The 22,831-nt window shown below is 46.9% G+C and overlaps 1 protein-coding gene across 1 annotated transcript in view; it reads left to right on the forward strand.

Moving 5' to 3' along the window:
- Nucleotides 1-382: 382 nt before the first annotated feature.
- The window catches only part of Casq2 (calsequestrin 2), a 55,201-nt gene continuing 32,752 nt past the window's right edge, over nt 383-22,831 (forward strand). The window contains exons 1-3 of the mRNA XM_057793594.1: nt 383-758; nt 18,787-18,871; nt 22,034-22,134. Of these exons, the coding sequence (XP_057649577.1) occupies nt 483-758; nt 18,787-18,871; nt 22,034-22,134 (462 nt within the window). The 5' untranslated portion in view covers nt 383-482. The remainder of the gene's footprint in view (nt 759-18,786; nt 18,872-22,033; nt 22,135-22,831) is intronic.

The following is a 22,831-nucleotide window of genomic DNA, read 5'->3' on the forward strand; positions in this document are numbered from 1 at the left end:
TCTTATTGGCACCATCTCTTGTTTTCTCTTCTCATCCTCCCACCTGCCCCCACGAGCTTCCTTCTCTTCTTTGGCCTTTGCCCCCCCCCCTTATTTCACTGGCATACAGTATCTTTATTCTTGCCCCCCCCACCTGCTGCCCCTCCACCACTGTAATACTGTATGGACAAATCCCTCAACAGTGTCATATCTGACTTATTTTATTATTATTCATTGCATGATTTATTTTTAGCCCGAAACAACTGCATCCTAAAAATGGAGTTCTTAATGAGACAGAGGCTGGGAGAGCTATGCAAGGTATCTAGGGCTTGGCTTCCCAGCCTCCTGCCCGGCTCTTTCTCTTTGCGCATGTGTGCGTTAAGCCTCCACAGTCTGTCCTGAGCCCAAGACTACACAGCTGTAGGACCCAAGGAGGTGAGATCAGACTCTTTGCTCCGTGCTGGGTTCAGCAAAACCTCCAGGAGCCTTCCATCCCATCTCCCATGATCTCGAGTCTCGGGAGCGAGAAACAAGACTTTTCCCCAATGAAGAGAACTCTCCTGCTCCTGGTGGGGGTTTATCTGCTGTCCTTCAGCAGGGCAGAAGAGGGGCTGAACTTCCCCACGTACGATGGGAAGGACCGAGTGGTCAGCCTTTCCGAGAAGAGCTTCAAGCAGATGTTGAAGAAGTACGAGGTGTTGTGCCTCTATTACCACGAGCCGGTATCGTCAGACAAGGTGGCACAGAAGCAGTTCCAGCTGAAGGAGATAGTCCTGGAGGTGAGTGAATGGGGCAGCGGCCACCTGTCTGAGTGAGCACGAGAGCCCGTGTGGCATTTCACAGGGATGTGGGAGCAAGGGCATGGAGAATACTTCCAGAGGTCTCGTGTGGGGTAGGTAGTCTCACGTAGATGAAGAGGTTTGTTTTGCGTTTTGTTTTGTTCTGTTCTTTCTGCACAAGTGGACAGATTCTTAAGGTGGAAGGGAGTGAGGGGTTGCACACTGACTCCCCTTTATCCAGGGAGCTGGGTGAGCATTGCTGAGGACAAACAGCAGGGGCTCATTCATGCAGACTTGCAGAATCAGAGCAGGGCAGCAAGATGGGAGGCCCCAGAGGCCACGCTCCAGGTCTTTCTTCACATGTCCTGATGTGTCAGGGGTTCGTGTCCCACCTGTCCATTTTCAAAATGTTCCAGCTGTTGTTAGCCCTTGGCTTAAAGGGAACTGGGATTTCTTGTGAATTCATTCAGTGCCAAGTCCCCATGCTTTTCTCCACACACTGCCCTGGATCCTAGAGAAGCCAGGTCCTTTGACCTTGCCCAGAGGGAGAGCAGCTGGGTCACTTCCTCTCGTTTTCCCAGTCGACTTTAGAGTGTGGATGTGTGCCTTTCTGGGCTATGCTTTCTTTTCTCAGAAAGTTCTTGATGTGAGTTTGGGGCCCACGCTGAAGTCATTTCTTATTTTATCTGTATTCCATGACCTACTGGTCACCTGGCACAGGGCGGGTGGCATTTCTAATCCTTTGCCATTGCCAGAGAAAGGCTCTCTGAACAGCTAAAGGGCACTAACACTTCAAGAATACCCATGCTGCCAAGAGTCCTTCCTCGTCCCCACGGTCAGCTCCACACACAGCTACAGGAAGGGCTGCTTGAGAATTAACCAGGCAGTAGTTTCGGGATACTCAGGCTAATTAAATAATACGATTAACGAATTCACCACATAAAAACCAGGGAGATTGAAAGTCTCAAAAAAAATGACTATAATAAAATCCAGCAAAGCCACATGAATATATCAAAATAACATTAAAAGACGGAGAAAGCATTTGAGAGTTGAAAGAGCCTCCTGATCAGAGAAGAGTGCTAGCGTTTAAACAAATCTCCACAGCCATCAAGGTCTTCCCAGGCATCACCCACCCTGGGCCGAGGGTGGTGGCTCTGTCCCTCTGTAGAACTGGGGAATGTCACAGGCTGGAAGAACAGTCCCGGAGCGTACCTGCTGCTTAGCCCGTGAAATGGATGCATTACAACTATCGTTCTCAGTTACAACAGCGAAGTCACATAGAGTCGATTCGGCAAGTTCACACCTGTCTAGTTAAAGCCAGACTCAGAAGAACCCCTCCATGGCCAGGGCATAGTGATGACCAGTTTTAAATACCTGTCTTATTAAATAGTACATTTGCACACATTACTGCAAGTATGTCCCTTGTGTATACTTGGTTCTGGGGTCCCAAGGAAAAATCCTAAGAAGGGACGGCCTTGGGGTTCCGTCTTTCCAGATACCTTTCCTGTGAGGGTGCTGAGTAGCGGAGATTGGTAATGGGAAGCTGAGCATGGGCTCTAGCCTGATGTTCCTCGGGGAAAACTAAAGGAAAGGGAAGATGGGAGTGGTTGCCAGGAGCTCGGGGGTGTATGTTCTAGCTTTGCCCCTACTGCACATGCGAGCCGGGGCTGATAACTATTTCTCAGAGCTTCAGTTTCTCATTTATACAAATGTGAAGATAAAGAAAACCCTTGGGGTGCAGGAGAGTCAATAAGGACGATGGCTTATGGAACACTTGCTGGGTGTGTGTGTGGGGGGGTGCTTAAAGCCCTTTGTGTGTGTTAGCTGACTTGGTCCTCAGTCACCATGTGAAGTGAGTATGGGCACTCTCTCCAGCCTGCACCCAGAAGGAGACCCCCAGAGGCCAAGTAGCCCACTGGCCCTTGCTCATTTGTGTGAGGCAGTCTGAGCTTCTACAGCCCCCACGGCATCGTCCTGGCATCAGGTGGGTGTGAAGGATGCTGCTGGCTGCCCTCTGCAGGATCCTGTCAAATACCTTCCCAGAACAGAGTTACCAGTCCCAGGCCAGGCCTGAGGGTCCCAGCTGAGTGACACCTGGGCTGAGAAGTGCTGAGCCCAGGAGACGAGTCTCAGAAGTGGCAAGAGGCCAGGCTACAGCTCCCGAGTCTGTCTATTAGAATGTGTGTTTGATGCAGACCCGAGCTCTCCTTTGCACTTGGAAATTCACGGGCCTCGCCTCCTGAGTGCTGGGGTCACAGATATGTGACATCTTCATAGTACGTTTTTCCTGATAGGTATCTTCTTGCCTATAGTAAAGTTTAACTTAGAAGTTAGGCACACAGAAAGATGACTACAACTAAGAAAAAATTAGTCCAGTTCCAGCAATGCTGTGAGTGTGCACTACCATACTGCACTGTTCACACCCATAGTCCAGTCCCAGCAATGCGTGTGTATGCACTACCACACGTCACTGTTCACACCCATAGTCCAGTTCCAGCAATGCTGTGAGTGTGCACTACCATACTGCACTGTGCACACCCATAGTCCAGTTCCAGCAATGCTGTGAGTGTGCACTACCATACTGCACTGTGCACACCCATAGTCCAGTTCCAGCAATGCTGTGTGCACTACCATACTGCACTGTTCACACCCACAGTACAGTTCCAGCAATGCTGTGTGCACTACCATACTGCACTATGGACACCCACAGTCCAGTTCTAGCAATGCTGTGTGTGTGCACTACCATACTGCACTGTTCACACCCACAGTACAGTTCCAGCAATGCCATGTGTGTGCACTACCACACTACGCTGTGCACACCCCTTTCCTTGTTCCTTAGTTGTTTAGAACTTGCAGCCTCTCTCTAGCCTATCCTGTGCCAGCATCAGCTCTCTTGCCCTTGAGGCCTCTTGTATGTAAGGAAGTGTTACTTGACTTTAAGCACTGTACAGACCAAGACCAAGAGTTGCACTGACTTTCTGAGAAGGCTTTGAAGTAACTAATGGGCAGGTAGCATACATGACATGGGAACCCTAAATGAAATCATGGGCAGGATGGAGCAGTGTAATATTTCATCCCAGTACTCAGAATGGCATACAGTTTAGACTGAAAATTATTTATTTCTGGTATTTACCAATGGTATGGCTCTTATCTAGATTAGGGGAGACTATAGGAAAGAGGGGATTGCTGTATAAGGCTTTCTGAGCATGCCCAGAAAGAGAAAAATACCCTGCTGCCTTTGTGTGGGTACATGGGAAGTATGACAGGGAAGAACTTGTCCAGGAAGTGAGTGAGAATTTCCCAGGCAAAACAGAAAGGAAGAAAGGGGCAGAGAGAGAGGAAGTATCTGAGGGCTCTTAAATATCTACTCTTACTGGGGTTGTTGAGGTCAGAGCCTTGGCCCCAAAAGCCATAACAACCTAGGCTCAACCACCTATTCTCACGGGTCCAATAAAAGAGACAAGTAATAATGAAGAGAGAAAAGGGACATTTATTTATTCTGTCCACGTTGAAAAGAGTAATTCAGTGTCCCTGAAGTCCATCCTTGGGGTCCTGACATGAGGTTTAGGTTTAAATAAAAGGCAAGAGGCAAGAGATGTTCATAGCTGAGCAGTCCGGGTCAGCGTGCGGCCCCACCTGTCATCACTGTCTGAGTCCCAGCCTGTCCTGCCTGTGGTTGTCAGAACTGTGGGAAATCTTCTCCTGGGACCGAGGAGCCTCCCACGACTGACAGCAGACTTCAGTGTTTCCCCTTCACCAGCCTGAGACCCCTAGGGAAATCCCAGTTTCTTGGGGCTCATTGTTTCAACTGTCTGACAGCCAAAGGGAGGAGCCACAGGTTCTCTTGGAGCATCTTCTCTCCCGCGAGAATGGTTGCATGTCCTTCATGGTAGGCTCACTTCCCCGCTGAGTCCCCTCATTAACCATGTAGCACAGCTTTCTTAGAAATTAAATTATAAAAAGAAAGAGGTAGATGAAGGATGTCATAAAACCCATCATGGCCAAGAGAGCACAGTTGGTATTCTGACATGTTTGCAGTTTTTTCCCTATATCTAAACATGCATTTTCATCCAGAGTTACAGATTTACAGTTTCCTGCCTTATTCTATGCCACTAAACAGTTTCATGTTCATAAACATAATGTCAGCACCAGCGCAGTGTTCCGTGGCATAGCGATATACATTTCAAAAAGTCATTTTACTATTTTTTAGAGTCTAGCACAACTTTAAAAGTGTTTTTAAAAATTAATTTGTTTAGATTTTCAAAGTTTTAATGAACTTTTTTTGGTTTCTTTTTTTTTTCTTTTGAGATAGGGTCTCAGTTTATAGCTCTGAGTGCCCTAGTGCCCTAGAACTCTCTATGTAGACCAGGCTGGCCCCAAATTAACAGAGATAAGCCTATCTCTACCTCGTGAGTGCTGGAGTTGACAGTGTATGCCACCATGCCCAGTTTGAAAATTCATGACTGCATTGATTTTTCGTAAAATAACATTATTTGCCATTCACATATTTTTTTTTTCTTCCATAATGATTTATCAATGCTCTTTTCTCATTTTCTATTGTGGTGTCAACACAAATCGAGAGAGCTGCAGCTTTGTGTGCTGTGTCCTATGCGGTAGGGTTGGAAGGTGAGGAGCAACAACAGACCAACCCACAATTCAGTTGTTAAGTGGTGGGATAGCCCAGGGATTTCACAGTCAATGGATGCTTTAGAACATGAAAATGAACATTGTGGATCCCTGGATAGACATCTCCATCCATATGGCCAATATTTATTGCTCTCAACAGATAGTTAGTATGACAAAACAATGGGCGGTGGGGGTGTGAAAATGTGGTCCATTTACACAAAGGAGTACTACACAGCAGAAAAAAATAATGGCATCTTGAAATTTGCAGGCAAATGGATGGATCTAAGAAACAGCATATTGAGTGAGGTAACCCAGACCCAGAAAGACAAATATCATATGTACTCACTCATAAGTGATTTTTAGTCATAAGGCAAAGAAAAACCAGCCTGCAAATCACAATTCCAGAGAACCTAGACAGCAATGAGGACCCCAAGAGAGACATACATGGATCTAAACTACATGGGAAGTAGAAAAAGACAAAAGACAAGATCTCCTGAGTAAATTGGGAGCCTGGGGACCACGGAAGAGGGCAGAAAAAGAGGGGAGAAGAAAGGAGGGGAGCGGAGAAAAATCTATAGCTATAGCTCAATAAAAACAATAAAAAAAAGACGTCACCCTTTGAGAAACTGTGCTTGCCATTACTGTAGTATCTGCATGGCACCTCTCATGACAGGAAAGGGACATTAAATGGTTTACTACCTATAATTTTTAGAAGTAGTCTATTGTAGAGCAAGAAAAACTATGGTGATAGCTGATTCTCTAGTACTGCAACACAGGCCACTGTCTACTATTGTTTTATGTGGCAATTCTAGCACAATTTCCCATGAGACTTTGTGGGGAAAGGGGAAGCTAGTTCTATGATCCATGGGCAAAACCAGAATGTGATGGATGTGGATCCCAGGCTTCTACAGGTCTTTTATTTCTTTTTACTTATTCTTCTCTCATACAATGCATCCTGAACATAGTTTCCCCTCCTTCTCCCTCTGCTTCTCCAAGTTCCTACCACTAACTTTTATCCCCCCCCAGGTCCACTGCCCCTCCACTTACCTTCAGAAAAGAATGGGCCTCCCAGGGATATCAACTGAACATGGTATAACAAGATGTGATAAGACTAGGCCCAAACCCTCATGTCAAGGCCGGATGAGGCAACCCAGCAGGAGGAAAAGGGTCTCAAGAGCAGGCAAGAGAGTCAGAGACACTCTCGCTCCCATTGTCAGGAGTCCCACAAAAACCCAAGTTAAATAACCATAACATATAAGTAGGGGACCTAATGGGATTCCAAAGCTCTTAGATGCATCTCTTGGTCATTTCTCAGTCTTCAGTATCCCTCACAGTTAAGTTTACTCAAAGGAATGAATCTAAGTCCCCATTTGATCTGTATGTCAGTGGAAAGTCTCTAGCTTGGTGTGACTATAGCTTCTTCAGGCACCGCAGTGCACCTAGCATCATTGATGGGTCTCAAAGGTTGTGGAGGTTTGAATCAAAACATTCCCCCCCCCAACCCTGTCCATGACCACGATGACAAGAGTATGTTGGAAATGGAGGTTCTCAGGGCCCATCCTAGATTCAGAATGCACATTGAAATGGAATCCCCAGGTGACTGATAGGCATACTATGGTTCTCAAAGCACGGGGTGGTTCTATTGGACTGAAGAAATTATCCATATGGCCAAACATCATGTTGCATCTGTTTGACCTTTGCTTTCTGGACTCCTTTGAACGATGCTGGTCTACTGGTATACCTCTGATTTTATAGATTAAGCTGGGTCTTTAGGTTCAGTAATTCAAGACCGCTGTGGTACTCAGTCAGTCCTCCCAGCTGTCTCACGTTGACCTTCACACCTCATGGTTGGAAAGGTTTTCCTAAAAGAGGATAATATGGGCATCTAAGGAGTGTCGTCCCTTTGAAATGTTTTCTGTTGAATTGGATTTCTGAGACCAAATCAGAGGGTTACCTACAAAGTACACTTAAGGAGGACTCAGGAGTTAGCTGAGAAGAGATGACACATCGGATTGACTGTTGTACCTTGTTATTCCTTTCCGAAGAGATGCAACATTGAGGACAGTGAGGGCACATGGATGCAAGGTATGCAGAAGCCATGATAGCCAATGGGAATCATGGTAAGGTGACTCAGAGAAGATGGGAGAATGTTCTTCAATGTGACACTAAGTTTTTCTTTCATCTGTGCATCAAATAGTCATCTTACTTGCAAAGACAGATGGCACAGCCTCTGATGTCTGCCATGTTCCTCTTTCGCAAATGATAAAAATCCATTTCCTTCATATCTGTGTTTAAGGGTCACCATCTTAGTTAATGCTCTGTTGCTGTGAAGGGACGCCATAGCCACAGCAACTCGTGTAAAATGTATTGGATTGAGGCTTGTTTACAGTTGTAGAGGTTCTGTCCATTATCATCACAGCAGGGAGCCTGGCAGCATGAAGGCAGGCATGATGATGGAGAAGGAGCTGACAGGGCCAGGCGTGAGCTTTTGAAACCTTAGAGCCCACCTCCAGTGACACACTTGCCCCTAATCTCTCTCTCAAGTAGTGCCACTCCTTGATGACCAAGCACTCAAATATATGAGCCTAAGGGGGTTATTCTTCTTCAAACCAACCCAGTCACCTTATCAAAGATGTCACCTCTTTATATATATATATATATGGATAGAGGAATATATATACGAGATATGTATATACTATATATATGAGATATGTATATACTATATATATGTATATAGTATATATTCTCCAAGGCCGCTTCTTTTCCTCTACCCTTCTTATTTTTTCCATAGCACTTGGGTAACTTATATCTTGCATGTTGTGTGACACTTTCTATAGAATGTGAAATCTACATAGTTCAGGACTTTGTCCTACTCACAGGTCTCAGAATCTGGACAGGGTCTGACACTTGGGTACTCTGTAATATTTTTTGAACAAATATCGAAGGAAAGGAGGAGAAGGGAAACAGTAGGTATTACTGAATGTATTGTGAGTCAGGCCCACTGCAGAAACCTTGCATATGATAGTTTATGTAATTCTGATATTCTCATATCGCAGAGAAGGAAGTCAGAGAGTAGAGGAAAAATTGTCCAAATCACAATGTTAGGAAATGACAATTCAGCGTGAAGCAGGATTTGAACCCATACCTATTTGGTTCAGGTAGCACGCTCCTTCCACTGTACAACTGAAGAGTTGACCCGCAGAGTTTCTGGTTTGTAGGCAGTACCAAGTGATGAAATCATGTGTCTTGATACTCGGGATTTTCACCCACACCTAGCAATGCTGAATTCTACAGCTGGGCTCTGTGTGGCTCCTAAGCGGTTTCTGTATTTAAATGGGCAGAAACTTAACACCTCGCTAGACTTTAATGGATAAATGACAATGAAAGAATGAACGAATAGATGGAAAGAGATGGGAAAGGAAAGGATGGAATTTGTACACACATTGTCTATACTGCAAAAACACTTTTGCTTGATTTTTTTTTTTTTTGAATTACATAATTTGGTGAAGTGGAAGGCATGTGCGCCAGTAATGCATAGGCCAGAGAGCAACTTTTTGAAGATGGTTTTTCCTTCCACCACGTGTGCCATGGGTCTCAAACTCAGGTCATTAAACAGATTTGGTGGCAAGGATCTTTGCAGCCTCAGCCTTCTCTCCAGCTCAAGGTTTTCTGTGTGTTTGTTTGCTTTGCTTTTTAAGTACAGGACAGAAAAGAGGTTGAATTTGTGTGATCCTAAAATCTGTGTGTTCTCCTTTGCTTCCTCCCACTGGAATATGGGTAAAACATGCTTTTGTTTGTTTATTTGTTTTTTTTTTCCCAAACCTTGGGATTCTCAGTCCCACATGTATCTGTGCACATGGACAGAAAGAAGCCCCAAGCTTTTTCAGGCCGACCCTGCAATCCGAGCCCATTTAGCACTGGCACAGGTCCCAGAGGCTGCTCTTCCAAACCCCAAGGCAGAATGAAGCTGCTGGAGTCAAGTGAATCTGCAGATGGGATGATGTGGGAATACTGGGCAGAGAATAGCAGCACACGCAGGACTCGGGGATGTTGTCCAACTGCTCCCCACCCAAAGACGGCCTCTTCAGTCTCACACCTGCTCCACTCTGAGAAAAACCAGATGAGGTCAGGCTTATTTTGGTTTGGCTTTGAGAGTCCTCACACAGGACCCGGGCTGTTCCAGGAGAAGCATCCTCCCCCCTCCCCACGCTCCCAGCTCATGTGACGCTCTGGCGCCCCAAAACTGGAGAATGGGCCTTTGCTGGGCACTTTATACAGTGCAGGTGATCTGGGATGAGTAAAACAACAAGAAGCTAGTGGGGGCAGGGGAGGGTGGGTTCAGTTGACTGTAGTTAAGCCTTCTCTGTACAGAATTAATGAAGACGTGAAGATTTCGCAAATGGAGGGGCTGGTAAGATGACTCAGTGGGTAAGGGCGCTTATCGCGTAAGCCGAATAATCCGAGTTTGATCCCTGGAGCCCTCTGTGTGACACACGAACCACACAGCACATGAGCCCCCGACACATTGAGCACGTACAATAATAAAAATAGTCCTACCCTGTTCATCTCGAAGCTTCTCCATTCAGGAACACCATCTTGTATCATCGGGGTTAGACATCCTCTCATGGGCACCCATTTTTAAATGGGGCCATGAGCTACCATGGAGATACAGTAAGGACGCTTACACGACTAAGCAGTAAAAGAAAGAGGACATGGAATCTGCTGGAGGTTTTTTATTCCCATCGCCAGCGCGGCTCTTTGGTAACTTGTGCTTTGCAGGTTGGGGTGGGGCTTGTCGTGTGAGCGTCAGTCTCCGTCTACATCTAATGTGACTTGTTCGCCCTAGAAAGCCAGTTCATCCCGCAGCGTTAGCCTGACTGAAGATGTCTCAGAAGGTTCTGCAGAGTCTAAGCTACATGCAGCAGGCCAGAATTATCCACCCAAGCTGTTTCTGCTTGGACAGCCTCTCAGGAAGAGATCCAGCACGCCATCTTGCGATGATGTGGGCTGCCAAGGCATCGGAGTGTTCAGGGTGCCTGGTTCCAGGAGCTCCCTCCTGCTGCTGGGTACCCAAGCCAAGCACCCTCTCCTCCCCATCATCTGCTGTGTGCTGGGCTGGCCCTCACCTGGCTCTGTCTCACCCCTTCCCCACAAGCATCCTAGGTCAGGATATCAAGCTATTAGCTGACCACACACCCTCAATTTACCTATGAAGCAAATGAGTTTGAGTCTGTGTGCTAGCCGTGTGGCTGCAGGCAGGGTGGGATTTTCCAAGGCTGAATGCTTGTTTTGTAAAATATTCCAACGGCCACAATATGTACTTTCTTCCCAGACAATCTTATAATTGTAAAACAGACACAAGACACATGTAAAGTGACCCACACATATTTGGTGAACAGTTACAGATTGCTTTTGAACTCACCAGTATGTGACATCCCATAAAACATCCCCCTCGCCACACAAACTAGTTTTCCATAGCCTCTGCTGTCATTAGTAGATGTGATCAGAATATTTCTTGTCAGAATTCGTTGTTGTTTTGTTTTGGGGGACCTTGCGCTTACAATGCAGCCCCATCCGCCCCAGCCCCCTGAGTTGCTGGATCTAGCCCTGCTCAGTTATTTCATAAAGTTCAGCCAAGGAGGACCAGGCTTCTGGTTTTCATTGTGCACCATAGGACAGAGAAGTCCAAGTCCTTCGTGCACATTAGGGAGGTCTCTCCGTGGGCTGGGCACCCTCTCCTCCCCTTTCTAATAAAAGATGATACTAACCAAGAGAAAGTGAATGTAGAGGGCAGCCTTCTCTTTCTGACCCCCAAAAGGTCTGGGCACCGTGTGTGGGGTTCTTATCAGTGTGTGTATGTGGGGGGAGGGCTTCAGGGAGTCTCCTGCCAGATTGCATCTCCACAAGCCCTTGAGAACAGAACTCTGCTAAGAACATTAGGAAAGGGCACGGCCTAGCCCCATGTTAATAAATAATTAATTAATCAGTTTATTTATTTATATGGTGATTGAACCAGAGCTCTGCTCACGCAAGTTCTATCACTGTGCTTCCAGACCCAAATATTGCCTTAGGGTTAATTTTGTTGTTAGTGCGCTCTCTCTCTCTCTCTCTCTCTCTCTCTCTCTCTCTGTGTGTGTGTGTGTGTGTGTGTGAGAGAGAGAGAGAGAGAGAGTTACTAGGAATTAAACCCATTTGTTTTTTATTCCATGACATGCTCTTGTTAGTGTAAGATGGATAAACGAAAGCCCTGACCTCCAGGGACAGCCTCCCTCATTCTGTCACAGTGGATATCACCCAAAACTGTGCAGTGAGAGACGGTGCTCACGTGTTAGAAGCTATGTGGAGCAAAGATTCTCACTGTATGTGGGCCTAGGGCTAGCGGCATGGGGTCAGAGCAGAAAGATCCACTCTGGGGTTCCATTCCAGACCTGCTGTGTGAGAAGCGCTGGGTGGACTTGCGGGACTGTGTTAGCACCAGTTTTCCCTGCAGGAGACACCCATGTATGCTTGTGGTCAGGACAAGGTTTAAAATATGGTTTGCCCCGCAGTGGCTTTTACAGGGAATACACCTCCACTGACTTGCATATAGGTCGTGCTGGTAACAATTGGCTCTCGCTTCTTTTTTGAATAGAAACTTGACGATCGAGGAAGCTATAACTTGCTCAGGTCACAGCTGGCCATCAGCAGAGCCAGGGCGTGGGCTCAGGTCCCTCTGGTTCCCTCTGCAGAAGTGGGTTGCAGTGAAGGAGAGCTCCGATTCTGGAGCAGTGTCAGGGCTGGACTCTCAGTGGGGTTGTTTAAAAACTGTGGTGGCAGACAAGTTGGTTAACCTCTTGTTCCTCTGTTTTCTCATCTGCAGAGCTCTTTCTTGGGAGCCCCTCATGAAGATTCCATAAGAAAATTCACACAAGGCAGTTAGTGCTATGGTTGGCATAGTGAATACCCACTCAGTACTATCTTTTTAACATTTTAATCTAATTAATTGTGTGTGTATGTTCATGCCACGGCACGTATGGAGGTCAGAGGACAACCTTATGGAGTCAGCTGTTCCCTTCCACCTCGTGTGTACTGGAAACCAAATCCAGGTTGTCAAGTTCAGTGCCAAGGGCCTTTCCCCCTGAGCCGTTACACGTTTCCCTAATTGGTATTTTATGCAGTTGTTTTATAGACTTTCAGCCTGGAGGGATGCAGCGAACACACAACATCAGCCTTTGGGTTCCTGCTTTGGCACTGGGTGAGGTGATAGGTCCCCAAAGTGCCAAGAAAATAAGAAGCCTCCCTCCCCCCTCAGCACTTTCAAGGGCTACCCACCGCCGGCCTCAGAAGGCTTAAGTAAATGCTTGATTCTCATAAATAGCTGTCCTCGTCCCCAGCAGCCTCCTTGGTGGACATAATGTGTGCCAACTGCCAGGCTATACATAGCCCAGAACTTGCTTGAGAGTGGCCAAAAGCGACAGGAGATACCAGAGATAAACGCGGGCTCTCAGGTTTCAGGGGACACAGTTTTGAGTAGTTTGACATGTTGCCAGATGGCATCGGGGAGGGACAGGGAGAGCAGAGCTCTCTGGCTCCTGGATCGCTTAGAAAGAACAGCAGTGCAGCCAGGGTACTGTTAGTGGCTGGCCTGAGGGACAGCGACTTTAAGCAGAGATCTGCAGAATTCTCCCCAGGCTTCTTGGTTTTGATGCTTGCAGATTCTTGAGCTTGCAGAAGCTGCTTCTTTCAAGTGGCCCTCTCCAGAGTTCTTGCCCCTCACCTCTTTCCCATCTTGCCTCCATCCAGGAAGGAAATTCCAGCCTCTCCCCCTGTGTTAGAGCTGATAAATTCTACACAGGGCCTTGGGAGGCACACACAGTCCTATGCAGGGACTTGGGAGGCACACACAAACATATACAGGGGCTTGGGAGGCACATGCAGTCTTATAAAGGGACTTGGGAGGCACACACAGACCTATACAGGGACTTGGGAGGCACACACAGTCCTATGCAGGGACTTGGGAGGCACGCACAGACCTATTGGATGCCCTGACCTCTGAGGCCCAGGGCAATAGCCAGGCAGTAGGGGGCACTTGTCCCTCTCACTCCTTTGTGCACTGACTTCCTTTCATGGACAAACTTCTGGAACAAGTAAGCCACACCTGCTCCAGCCTGTCCTTGCCACCCACTCGACTGTCCAGTTCATTGGCTTGGCGTCTGTCCCGACTTTTCTTTACAAGGTCATCCATGGCTTACCAATCCAGGAGGGAGACCAGCTGGGGGTCCTGCCCCTCCTGGACTCCCTGGGACACCAGGTCTTAGTGACTCTGCAGTCAGGGCACCATAGTGATCCTTTCATGCCTTTCGGCTTTTGAGCAGCTCCTCCTTGCATGGGGTGGGTGCTTCTTCAGGCATGAGCATCTGCTTCACACGCCTCTCACATGGCCAGCTCTGGCCTGAGGCTTTGTCATGCCCCAGGTCCCCAAGTGGCCCAGTCTCTCACACCCTCAGTTCCTCTGGGAAGTGTTTTCTGTGACCATGAATTCACTGCAACTCCTATCAGTTCTGCGAGTCTAACCCCAGTTCTGGGAGTCTAACCCCAGTTCTGGAACATTCTCCTGACATTACCATCTGTCCTTTGTTCTGGTTTTTGGCTGGAGACCCTAAGACACCTTGTGACCCCTCTGCTTGTTCTCTCTCCTTTGTTCTCTGTCAAAAGCCAAGGAAGAAGGCCTGGGCCTCGCTGGTATTCATGCTGTCTCTCTGCTCATACTAGCCACCATGTAAGTCTCTTGCTTCTTCATGGTCCCAACCTCTGTCTGAGACCAGAGTCATCTCTCGAACAGACCACATGCCTGCCTGACACCTGGATGCCCTTCCTTTCCATACCCTTCCTCTGCCTGTTCTGGGTCCTTGGGTCTACCCTCTCTGAACTCAGATCAGTCTCTTTGTTCTACTCAACTCCAAATTATAATTTCCAACCCCAGGGTTCAAACCTTCACTCTTTTTCTTATACATCTTAGACACAGGACACTTCCTAGCTCCTCCAAATACAACTTGCTCCACTAAGCTAGCTTGTTCTGGTCCAGCCCTTGACATGTCCCCCTTCAAACCTACGTTGACACTGTTTATTCCCTGTGGATGTGCTCACTCCTTCTGCCCGTCCACTGTCCCACTGGCCTCTGCTCTCATAAGCAGTCTCCCTTTTAATTGGTTCATTTACTTGAGGAACTAATTTGGGAGTCCGTTCAGCTACCCTCCTGGGTGCTGGAGCTAGCATGGGAGAAAGGCAGACATAGACAAAGAGCCGACTGCCTGAACACCGGCAGTAGAGAGGTGATTATCACAACCATCATATCCAAACCAAGGGAAAGTTGCAGAGGAAAATCTCAGGGTCCCCCTGTAAGCACTGAGTTGGGAGCAGGGGTCAGGGGTCACCTTCTAGAGAACTAGCATGTCCAGGTACACTGCAAAGACAACAGAATTGGTGGAGAACGGTGAAGGGAACCTTCTAGATGGACCGGAGAACATATCTAGATGCAGGCTCCCTTTAAGCTGAAGAGGCAGAGGGCCCACCATGCAGGGCTGTGTGGTTATGGGGGGATATTTGGACACACCCAAAGTTCATGGAAACCAATCCCACAGCACTCCTCATGGCCTGCCAGGCTCTTTTTGGTTTGCCTCCCACTCCTGCCCACAAGCTCTCTCTCATGAGACTCCATAGCCTTTAAATCTGCCCTGCTCTTTTGGCTGCCTCTCTCATTAACTCATCCTTAGCTAACGATCGTTACTTCTTTCTCCATTCTGATACCCTGAGCTTTGATACTTGGGGATCAGCACACAATCCAGAACCATATTCAGCTATCATACTTTCGTTTTGTTTTTCGAGACAGGGTTTCTCTGTTTTGCTTTGAAGCCTGTCCTGGAACTAGCTCTTGTAGACCAGGCTGGCCTCGAACTCACAGAGATCTGCCTGCCTCTGCCTACGAAGTGCTGGGATTAAAGGCATGCACCACCACGGCCCAGCCTTCATACTATTAAGGAGGAAATCTACACTTATTAAGCATCTACTGTATGTGAAGACCCATGCCAAACACTTCATAGTTGTTATTTCTGTTGACCTTCAAAAGTTTAAAAGAGTCCCGTGGTGTAGATATTGTTACTGCCTACATTGTACACTGAAGTCACAGCACAGACTAGTGACACCTTTAAATGAGTAAAAGACCTATACTTGTTAGACCCCAATGATGAAGAGCATGGGACTTAGTGCCAATTCCTGGATTGTATACTTTGTCACTAGTCTATGAAGTGTTCTTTCCTGATATGTGTGTGTGTGTGTGTGTGTGTGTGTGTGTGTGTGTGTGTGTGTTGGGGGGTGTGGGCGTGTGGTACATGCTTGTCGCGGCGCACATGACACGGCACGCCTATGGAGCTGTTTAGGAGGACAATCTCGTGGAGTCAGCTCTCTTTCCACCTTTACATGGACATAATGCAGGCTGTGAGAGCTGGGTGGTGATGGCCTCCAGTGCTCAGTGGACCGTTTCCATGCCTCCCTGGATTAGTAGTACCTCCCACACTAAATGGAGAGATCAAAAGAGCCAACGTGAGCCCACAGCTGGAACACAGCCGTGTGACTTTCGGAGGAAGCCCAGTCATTCATAGCTGTGCTTTCCAGAGAGTGACTGACTTGAGAGCCCGGGCCTCAGAACCACGGGGTGTGGCTGCGCAGTGGTGGATGAGAGTGTGGATTCCTGAGCCCCACCCAGCTCTAGCTTCTCAGTTCAGTAGAGGAGGACCAAGAAGCCCCATTTTAACAGAGCCCCGGGTCATTCTTGTGCCAACTGAAGTTTAAGGACTGCTGTGGAGGCTCATGCTGGAGAAGAGGGAGGAATTTACTGTACTGCAAAGCTGGGTGTGGTGGCTTTGAATGATTGACAGGGGGACATTCATTTAAGATTTTGACTTCTGTAAATAGGACAGGGTGGCTTGCAATGAAAAAAAATATTTGTTACAAAAAGAGAACACAGCATGGTCTGATGGATTGCATGGAATAGCCTACACCCGAGAGATTTTGCAGCAATTGGCACGGGGACCTCATGGTGAGTCACAGCAGTGATGCGGCGTTCCCAGCCTTTCCAGTCCCAGACAAAATCCAAGAAAAGAGAAACGTTCTGGGATGTTCAGGGTGGCAGTGGTTCCCTGTTCCTGGGGTCCTCTCTCCACTGCAGGCACCGGGCATGCCTGAAGCAGATCGACATTCTGTTAGGATCCTTAGTCTCAGAAAGAGGGGTTGGTTCAGAGCCAGAGAAAAAGAAAAAGACTAAGAACAGATGAGAAGGAAGCGTGACTAGGCCAGGACAGATTTGCGCTCACCTCAGAGGACCTAGGAGGTCTAACTGGAAAGGGAATGGAAGGAAGAAGACAGCGGGGGTACAACAGGGATAGACACAGGAACGAGGATGGAGCGATAGAACAGCCACACAACAGAGGGTAGCGGAACAAAGAGCTCCCGCAGAGCCAAATAGCCCCCGAGTTTCTGGGGGAAACAAGAACTCCCCAAAGGACTGTAGAATACATAGGATCAACCTGTAAAATGTGTAGCAGAATGAAAAGGACAGAAAGGAAAAACAGCTCCATACAGAAGACTGAGGTGCAAACAAAATGAAATAAAAAAGAACAGGTAAGAAAACAAGGTACCATCTTCAATGCAGGACTAGAGTGCTCACCGGCAGAATGAAAAGTGGGCAGAAACACAAGGAAATGGAAAATTGGACAAATGGGAAAGGGAGAAACCTTTGCAGGTGGCATGATTATCTACCCCAGACATTTCCCAAGAATTCCAAAGAAAGAAAAATTTCTTAGAAATAATAAATAAGGGGCTGGAGAGACGGCTCAGAGGTTAAGAGCATTGCCTGCTCTTCCAAATGTCCTGAGTTCAATTCCCAGCAACCACATGGTGGCTCACAACCATCTGTAATGAGGTCTGGTGCTCTCTTCTGGCCTGTAGGCATACACACAGACAGAATATTGTATACATAATAAATAAATAAATAAATATGAAAAAGAAATAATAAATAAGTTCAAGGTTATAAGCTATAAGAAAAACATAAAAATACACTGATATATTCCATACTAGTGAAAACACAGATGTGAAAATTGAAAATATACCAACATAGTGTGAAAAAATTCAAATATTTAGTTTGGCTTGTTTTGATTCGACTTGGTTGGGAATTTTGCGTTGGCAGGGAGCTCACGTTAGGAAATATTCCTAACAAATATATATGTTTTAAAAGTAGTATTCAGGTTCAAAGTGTAGCACAATGGTTCGGTGTGCATTTGTAAGGACCCAGGTTCAATCTCCGGACATTTCGTATTTCATGGTATCCCCATTTCTGTCAAGACCCTTTTTGGTGAGATGGCAAGATGACAGAGAAATGGCACTCTGACATTTGAGAGTTTCAGGAAGCTTAGTTGGATGTCAGTCTTACACATGGCTTCATCTGAAGCACGATTAATAAAAACTCAGAAACAGAAACTGGGATTCAACCTGAAGGTCAGAAGAGCAAAACAGCCAGTCACTGGCTCTTACCTCTACCTCAGTCTGAAATGGCGATCCTGCCTCCAGGAATCTCAGAATGAGACTATGCGAGAGCTGTGTCCTCCTGTTTTATAATCTTCTCTAGTTCTGGGATTAAGGGTGTGCACCAATGCCGTCTGGTTTCTATGACAAACTAGTGGCTACTAAAGGTGTGTGCCGTTGTGGCTACTAGGATTAAAGGTGTGTGCCTTTGCTGTCTGGTCTCTCAGTCTGGCCAGTGTGGCAAGCTTTATTTATTAAAATACAAATAAAATAGCATTACATTCATCTCCTATGCTGCTGTCTGCTAGAGTGGTTTGTTGTTGTTGTTGTTGTTTTTGCCACCTCCCTGTCCAAGGCACTGATGCATCCTCCTGAACTTTAGGGTCAATGGTACCTCCATCCTCAGACACTTCCTCTTGTTCTTCCTCACTATGGGCTTAGGAAGCCTCCAGATGCCAGCGGGCACCTGTACCATGCCAGTCCAGGGGCAGGAGGCCTCCAGGCCTCAGGACTCATTCACTCAAAGATGTGTCCCTGACAGTTTTGTTTGACAACTGCAGAAGGGCTCAAGGCTCCATACCAGGTGTCCACTGAGTGTTTGAGCACCCTTGGCTCCTTTTGGGTTCTCTGCGGCCCAATTTTGTCTTCTTGAGGACAGAAAGGGGCTTGTGGTTATGGATGGGTTTTTCCAGATCTTTCCCCTTAGCCCCCTGCTCAGATTCTCAGCATTCTACTGACTCATCAGAGGTCTGAGTAGCAGGATGTGCAGAGTGCTGGCCCTGATGCTTGGGATGGCTTCTACTGTCACTCTTCCCTTAACTCACTTCCTCTACCTGTTTGTCTCCAGCTCGTGGCCCAGGTTCTGGAACATAAAAACATAGGCTTTGTGATGGTGGATGCCAAGAAAGAAGCCAAGCTTGCCAAGAGACTGGGTAAGTTTGTTATTTGAAATCCGTTAGGAAGAAACAAATGTGTCTGGAAAAAAAAAAAAACACAGTTATATCTATCTTGCATGGTAACTGGATTATTTCCAAACACATAAAATGATAGCGCATACACCATTCTGGGTCAGAGAAGAGCCTGATAAAAGTAAACCTAGGCCTTGATCTAATTGTTTGGCAGGAATCATTTAATTTATCTTTGTATCAGTATCAGGCAGAGAGAAAGTGATGTAAGGCTCTGGGGCCTTGATTGACAGCCCTCACAGCATCTAGAAGCCCAGCTTCTGTATCTTTGTGCCTCAGTGGCTTCTCTGGGCTCTCTGGGAACATTCCAGCAGCACTCAGCACATTGTGCAATTACATCAGAGTCTCCATAAGTCCCAAAGTTAAGGCTGAACCCCAGCTGGAAAATTTCAGCCTGGATGGATTTAGGTGAGGCACGGTTAAGCGACAAGGCAGAGAAAACGGTAATCTCTCATGTCAATATGTCATGACCAAGTGCCCTTTAAGATCCCCATTCCATAATCCCAAGGAGAAAGGACACAAGGAACCCCGCTGGCTTCCAAATACCACCCCAACACTGTCCATTTAGCTTTTTCTGCATGACCAGTGGAGAATGGCTATTAAAAATAGCAGGAGGTTATGAAACAGAACCTTTGAAGAAAGGTTAATTGCATTTGGAGTAGTAAGTACAGAAGAAGAAAAAAATCTTTGTGGTGGTTCAATAGATATCTTCAGGTACATGAAGGTTTATTATCCCAGGTACATGCAGGTTCATTATCCCAGGTACATGCAGATGCATTATCCCAGGTACATGCAGGTGCATCATCCCAGGTACATGCAGATGCATTATCCCAGGTACATGCACATATATTATCCCAGGTACATGCAGGTGCATCATCCCAGGTACATGCACATATATTATCCCAGGTACATGCAGGTTCATTATCCCAGGTACATGCAGGTTCATTATCCCAGGTACATGTAGGTGCATCATCCCAGGTACATGCACATATATTATCCCAGGTACATGCACATATATTATCCCAGGTACATGCACATATATTATCCCAGGTACATGCACATATATTATCCCAGGTACATGCACATATATTGTTCCAAGTACATGCAGGTTCATTATTCCAGGTACATGCAGGTTCATTATCCCAGGTACATGCAGACGCATCATTCCAGGTACATGCAGACGCTTTATCACAGGTACATGCAGATGCATTATCCCAGGAACATGCAGATATATTGCCGCAGGAACATACAGGTTCATTATCTCAGGTCCATGCAGGTGCATTATCCTGGGTCCACGAAGATGCATTATCCCAGGTACAGGCAGGTTCGTTATCCCGGGTCCATGCAGGTGCATTATCCTGGGTCCATGAAGATGCATTATCCCAGGTACATGCAAATGCATTATCCTAGCAAATTACAAAACACTCTTTACTGTTTTATTTCTTAGAAGAGCAGACATTTTAAAAGGTAAGATTTATTTTAGAGAAGACTACTTAAGTTGATACAGGAAGAACTCATGCCCATGACGACTTACTGAGAATGACTGGCATATCGATTTCCTTGGAGATGTCTTAAAAATACCTTTTCTAGCCTGAACATAGAGGTAAAATACATTCAACTCTTCCTAGAGTCAAAAATATTTAATGACTTCTACCTCTTTCCCTGGCAGCTCATTGATTGTTAGCCTTGCTCCCAACCTGCTACTGTTTTAGTGAGTGGGTGGTATTTGGAAGAATTTTTAGTAAAATTTTAAAAAGTGCTAGTGCCCTAGAAATATTCAGACCTAGGCAGCACAGGCTGAACAAGAATTCACAAGAACAGACTGGCCAAGGGCATGATGGGGCTTTGTCTATCTAAATATGTTTTCCTCTAGGGTCACCGTGGTGGGATGAAAGCAGCTGCAATGTAGGTGTTGGATACTTGGGGTTTTCATGATGTGGTTGTGTTCTGCATACCCGCCCCTTCGCCCTCACCCTCCTCTCCTTATTGCCTCACTTCGGTCATGGCTACAATGGGATGTGAAGCCTTACTTGGCCTCACTCAAGACAAAATCCCAAACAAGATGCTGACCGATGCTTCCTGGGGCACATTTCAAGATCAGATGCTACCAGAGTCAAGAATATTCTGTGTATCCAATGCTGGGGTGTGTCAGTAGCTCCTCAGATGGGGTTCAGGGCAGCAGGCTGTGGCCCAGCCCTCCTGCTCTCGAGGGTCCTTTGTAGTTCCTTAGGAGACAGCGTTTCCTGGATAAAAGAGTTGAAAACGACCGATCTGAAGAATTAATAATGTGGTGGATTTGCAATAATATCAATCTTGGCAAGGATTTGTTAAAGTACGGCGCCTTGTACCAAGGGTACTGGGGCAAAGGTGAAGCTGCTGTTTGCCTCCCAGCATCAACCAGGGGCCCGAGTAAAGACGCCTGTGAGGCAGAGTTGTCCACACACAGACGCTCAGCTCTGTGCGAGAGGCTGCGCCCACCCAGCTCTGTGAGAGAGGCTGCGCCCACCCAGCTCTGTGCGAGAGGCTGCGCCCTGGAGAAGAGCACACCCCTATTGGTAGAGACTGTCTTACTAGAGTGAGCACCTTCAAGCCCTGAGAGCAACAGTGGAAGACCCGGGCGGCTGCAGAGACCTTAGATGAAAATGGGTTTTAAGCCAGAACCAGAAGAAGTAACCAAGATGGAGTCAGGGATGGAGGTCATTCTACCTTTAGAGAAAAGGAAAAGAGAAGTAAAAGCCTGGCCCTGTGCCTCGTGCTGGACACACCCTTTCCTAACACCATACGGCGCAGAAGTAACAAGAATGGGACCAGGGATGAGGAGCCCTGGTCTGGCCAAGGTGGGCGGAGTGGTAAGGCTGGCATTAGGTGATCAAGGGGCTTGAAGCCGGGCTCAGGCGACAGTAGTGGCGAGTACAGGTTCTGGTAAGGACAATGCCAGGGGTCAATAGTATTTCTGGAAACTAAAGCAGTCGTGGAACTGAGAGGAAATTTCAAATTAACGGCTGACCCTGGCAGCCTGACCTGTCTGCGTTAATATTAGTTCCACTGATCCTGACCCCACTGCCATTCAGGACCTAGAAGGCTTTTCTGCACTGAATGACCTTGACCTTGGGTCTGTGTCCCTCCCAGGTCTCAATGAAGAAGGAAGCCTGTACGTTCTGAAGGGCGATCGCACGATTGAGTTTGATGGGGAGTTCGCTGCGGACGTCCTAGTGGAATTTCTTTTGGATGTGAGTATTTAGTGAGCGGCCTGAGTGCTGCTGTTTCACAGAGGAGAGGCTACACCTTGGGTGCAGAAACAAAGGAGCTGGAGATCCTGGCGTGGCATAAGGCTTTTCTCGGGCTTCACAAAACAACAAGGGGTGTCTGCACTATCGCGGAATCTACTTCTACCAGGAAGCAGGCCTTTAAGTCACTGAACCAATTTTTAGAAGTGATGGGAGTGTGTGTGTATAAAAAAAGTGACACGGTGTTCTCTTACCAGTTACACACTGATAGCCACTGACGTTTTATTGGTATTGGCATAGCAACACTGAGAGACAGCTATGGGAAGTGGGGAAAGAGGGGGTGAACCTGAGATGGAAGTGGGGACCCACAGGCCTAGTCTTCCTGAGTTTTCTGAGTTGTATAAAGGAAGTTAGCGGATTGATGAGCTGGCTCAAAAGGTAAAGACACTTACCGTCACACCTGGTAGTCTGTATTCAATTCCCCAGTCCCATGGGGTGAGAGAATCAGCTCTCACAAGCTGTCTTGTAACACCCCCCACCGACACACACAATGGTGTGCACACACCTTCCCACATACAAAAGAAGGAAATGTAAAAAAAAAAAAAAAAAAAAAAAAAGGTGTATTTTAGGAAAGACAGAGCTAAGGAATACCCCCTCAAACACATACACACACCACCACCACCAACAACAACAACAACAA

The sequence above is a fragment of the Chionomys nivalis genome, chromosome 18, assembly GCF_950005125.1.
Source record: "Chionomys nivalis chromosome 18, mChiNiv1.1, whole genome shotgun sequence".
In the NCBI taxonomy this organism is placed as follows: domain Eukaryota; kingdom Metazoa; phylum Chordata; class Mammalia; order Rodentia; family Cricetidae; genus Chionomys; species Chionomys nivalis.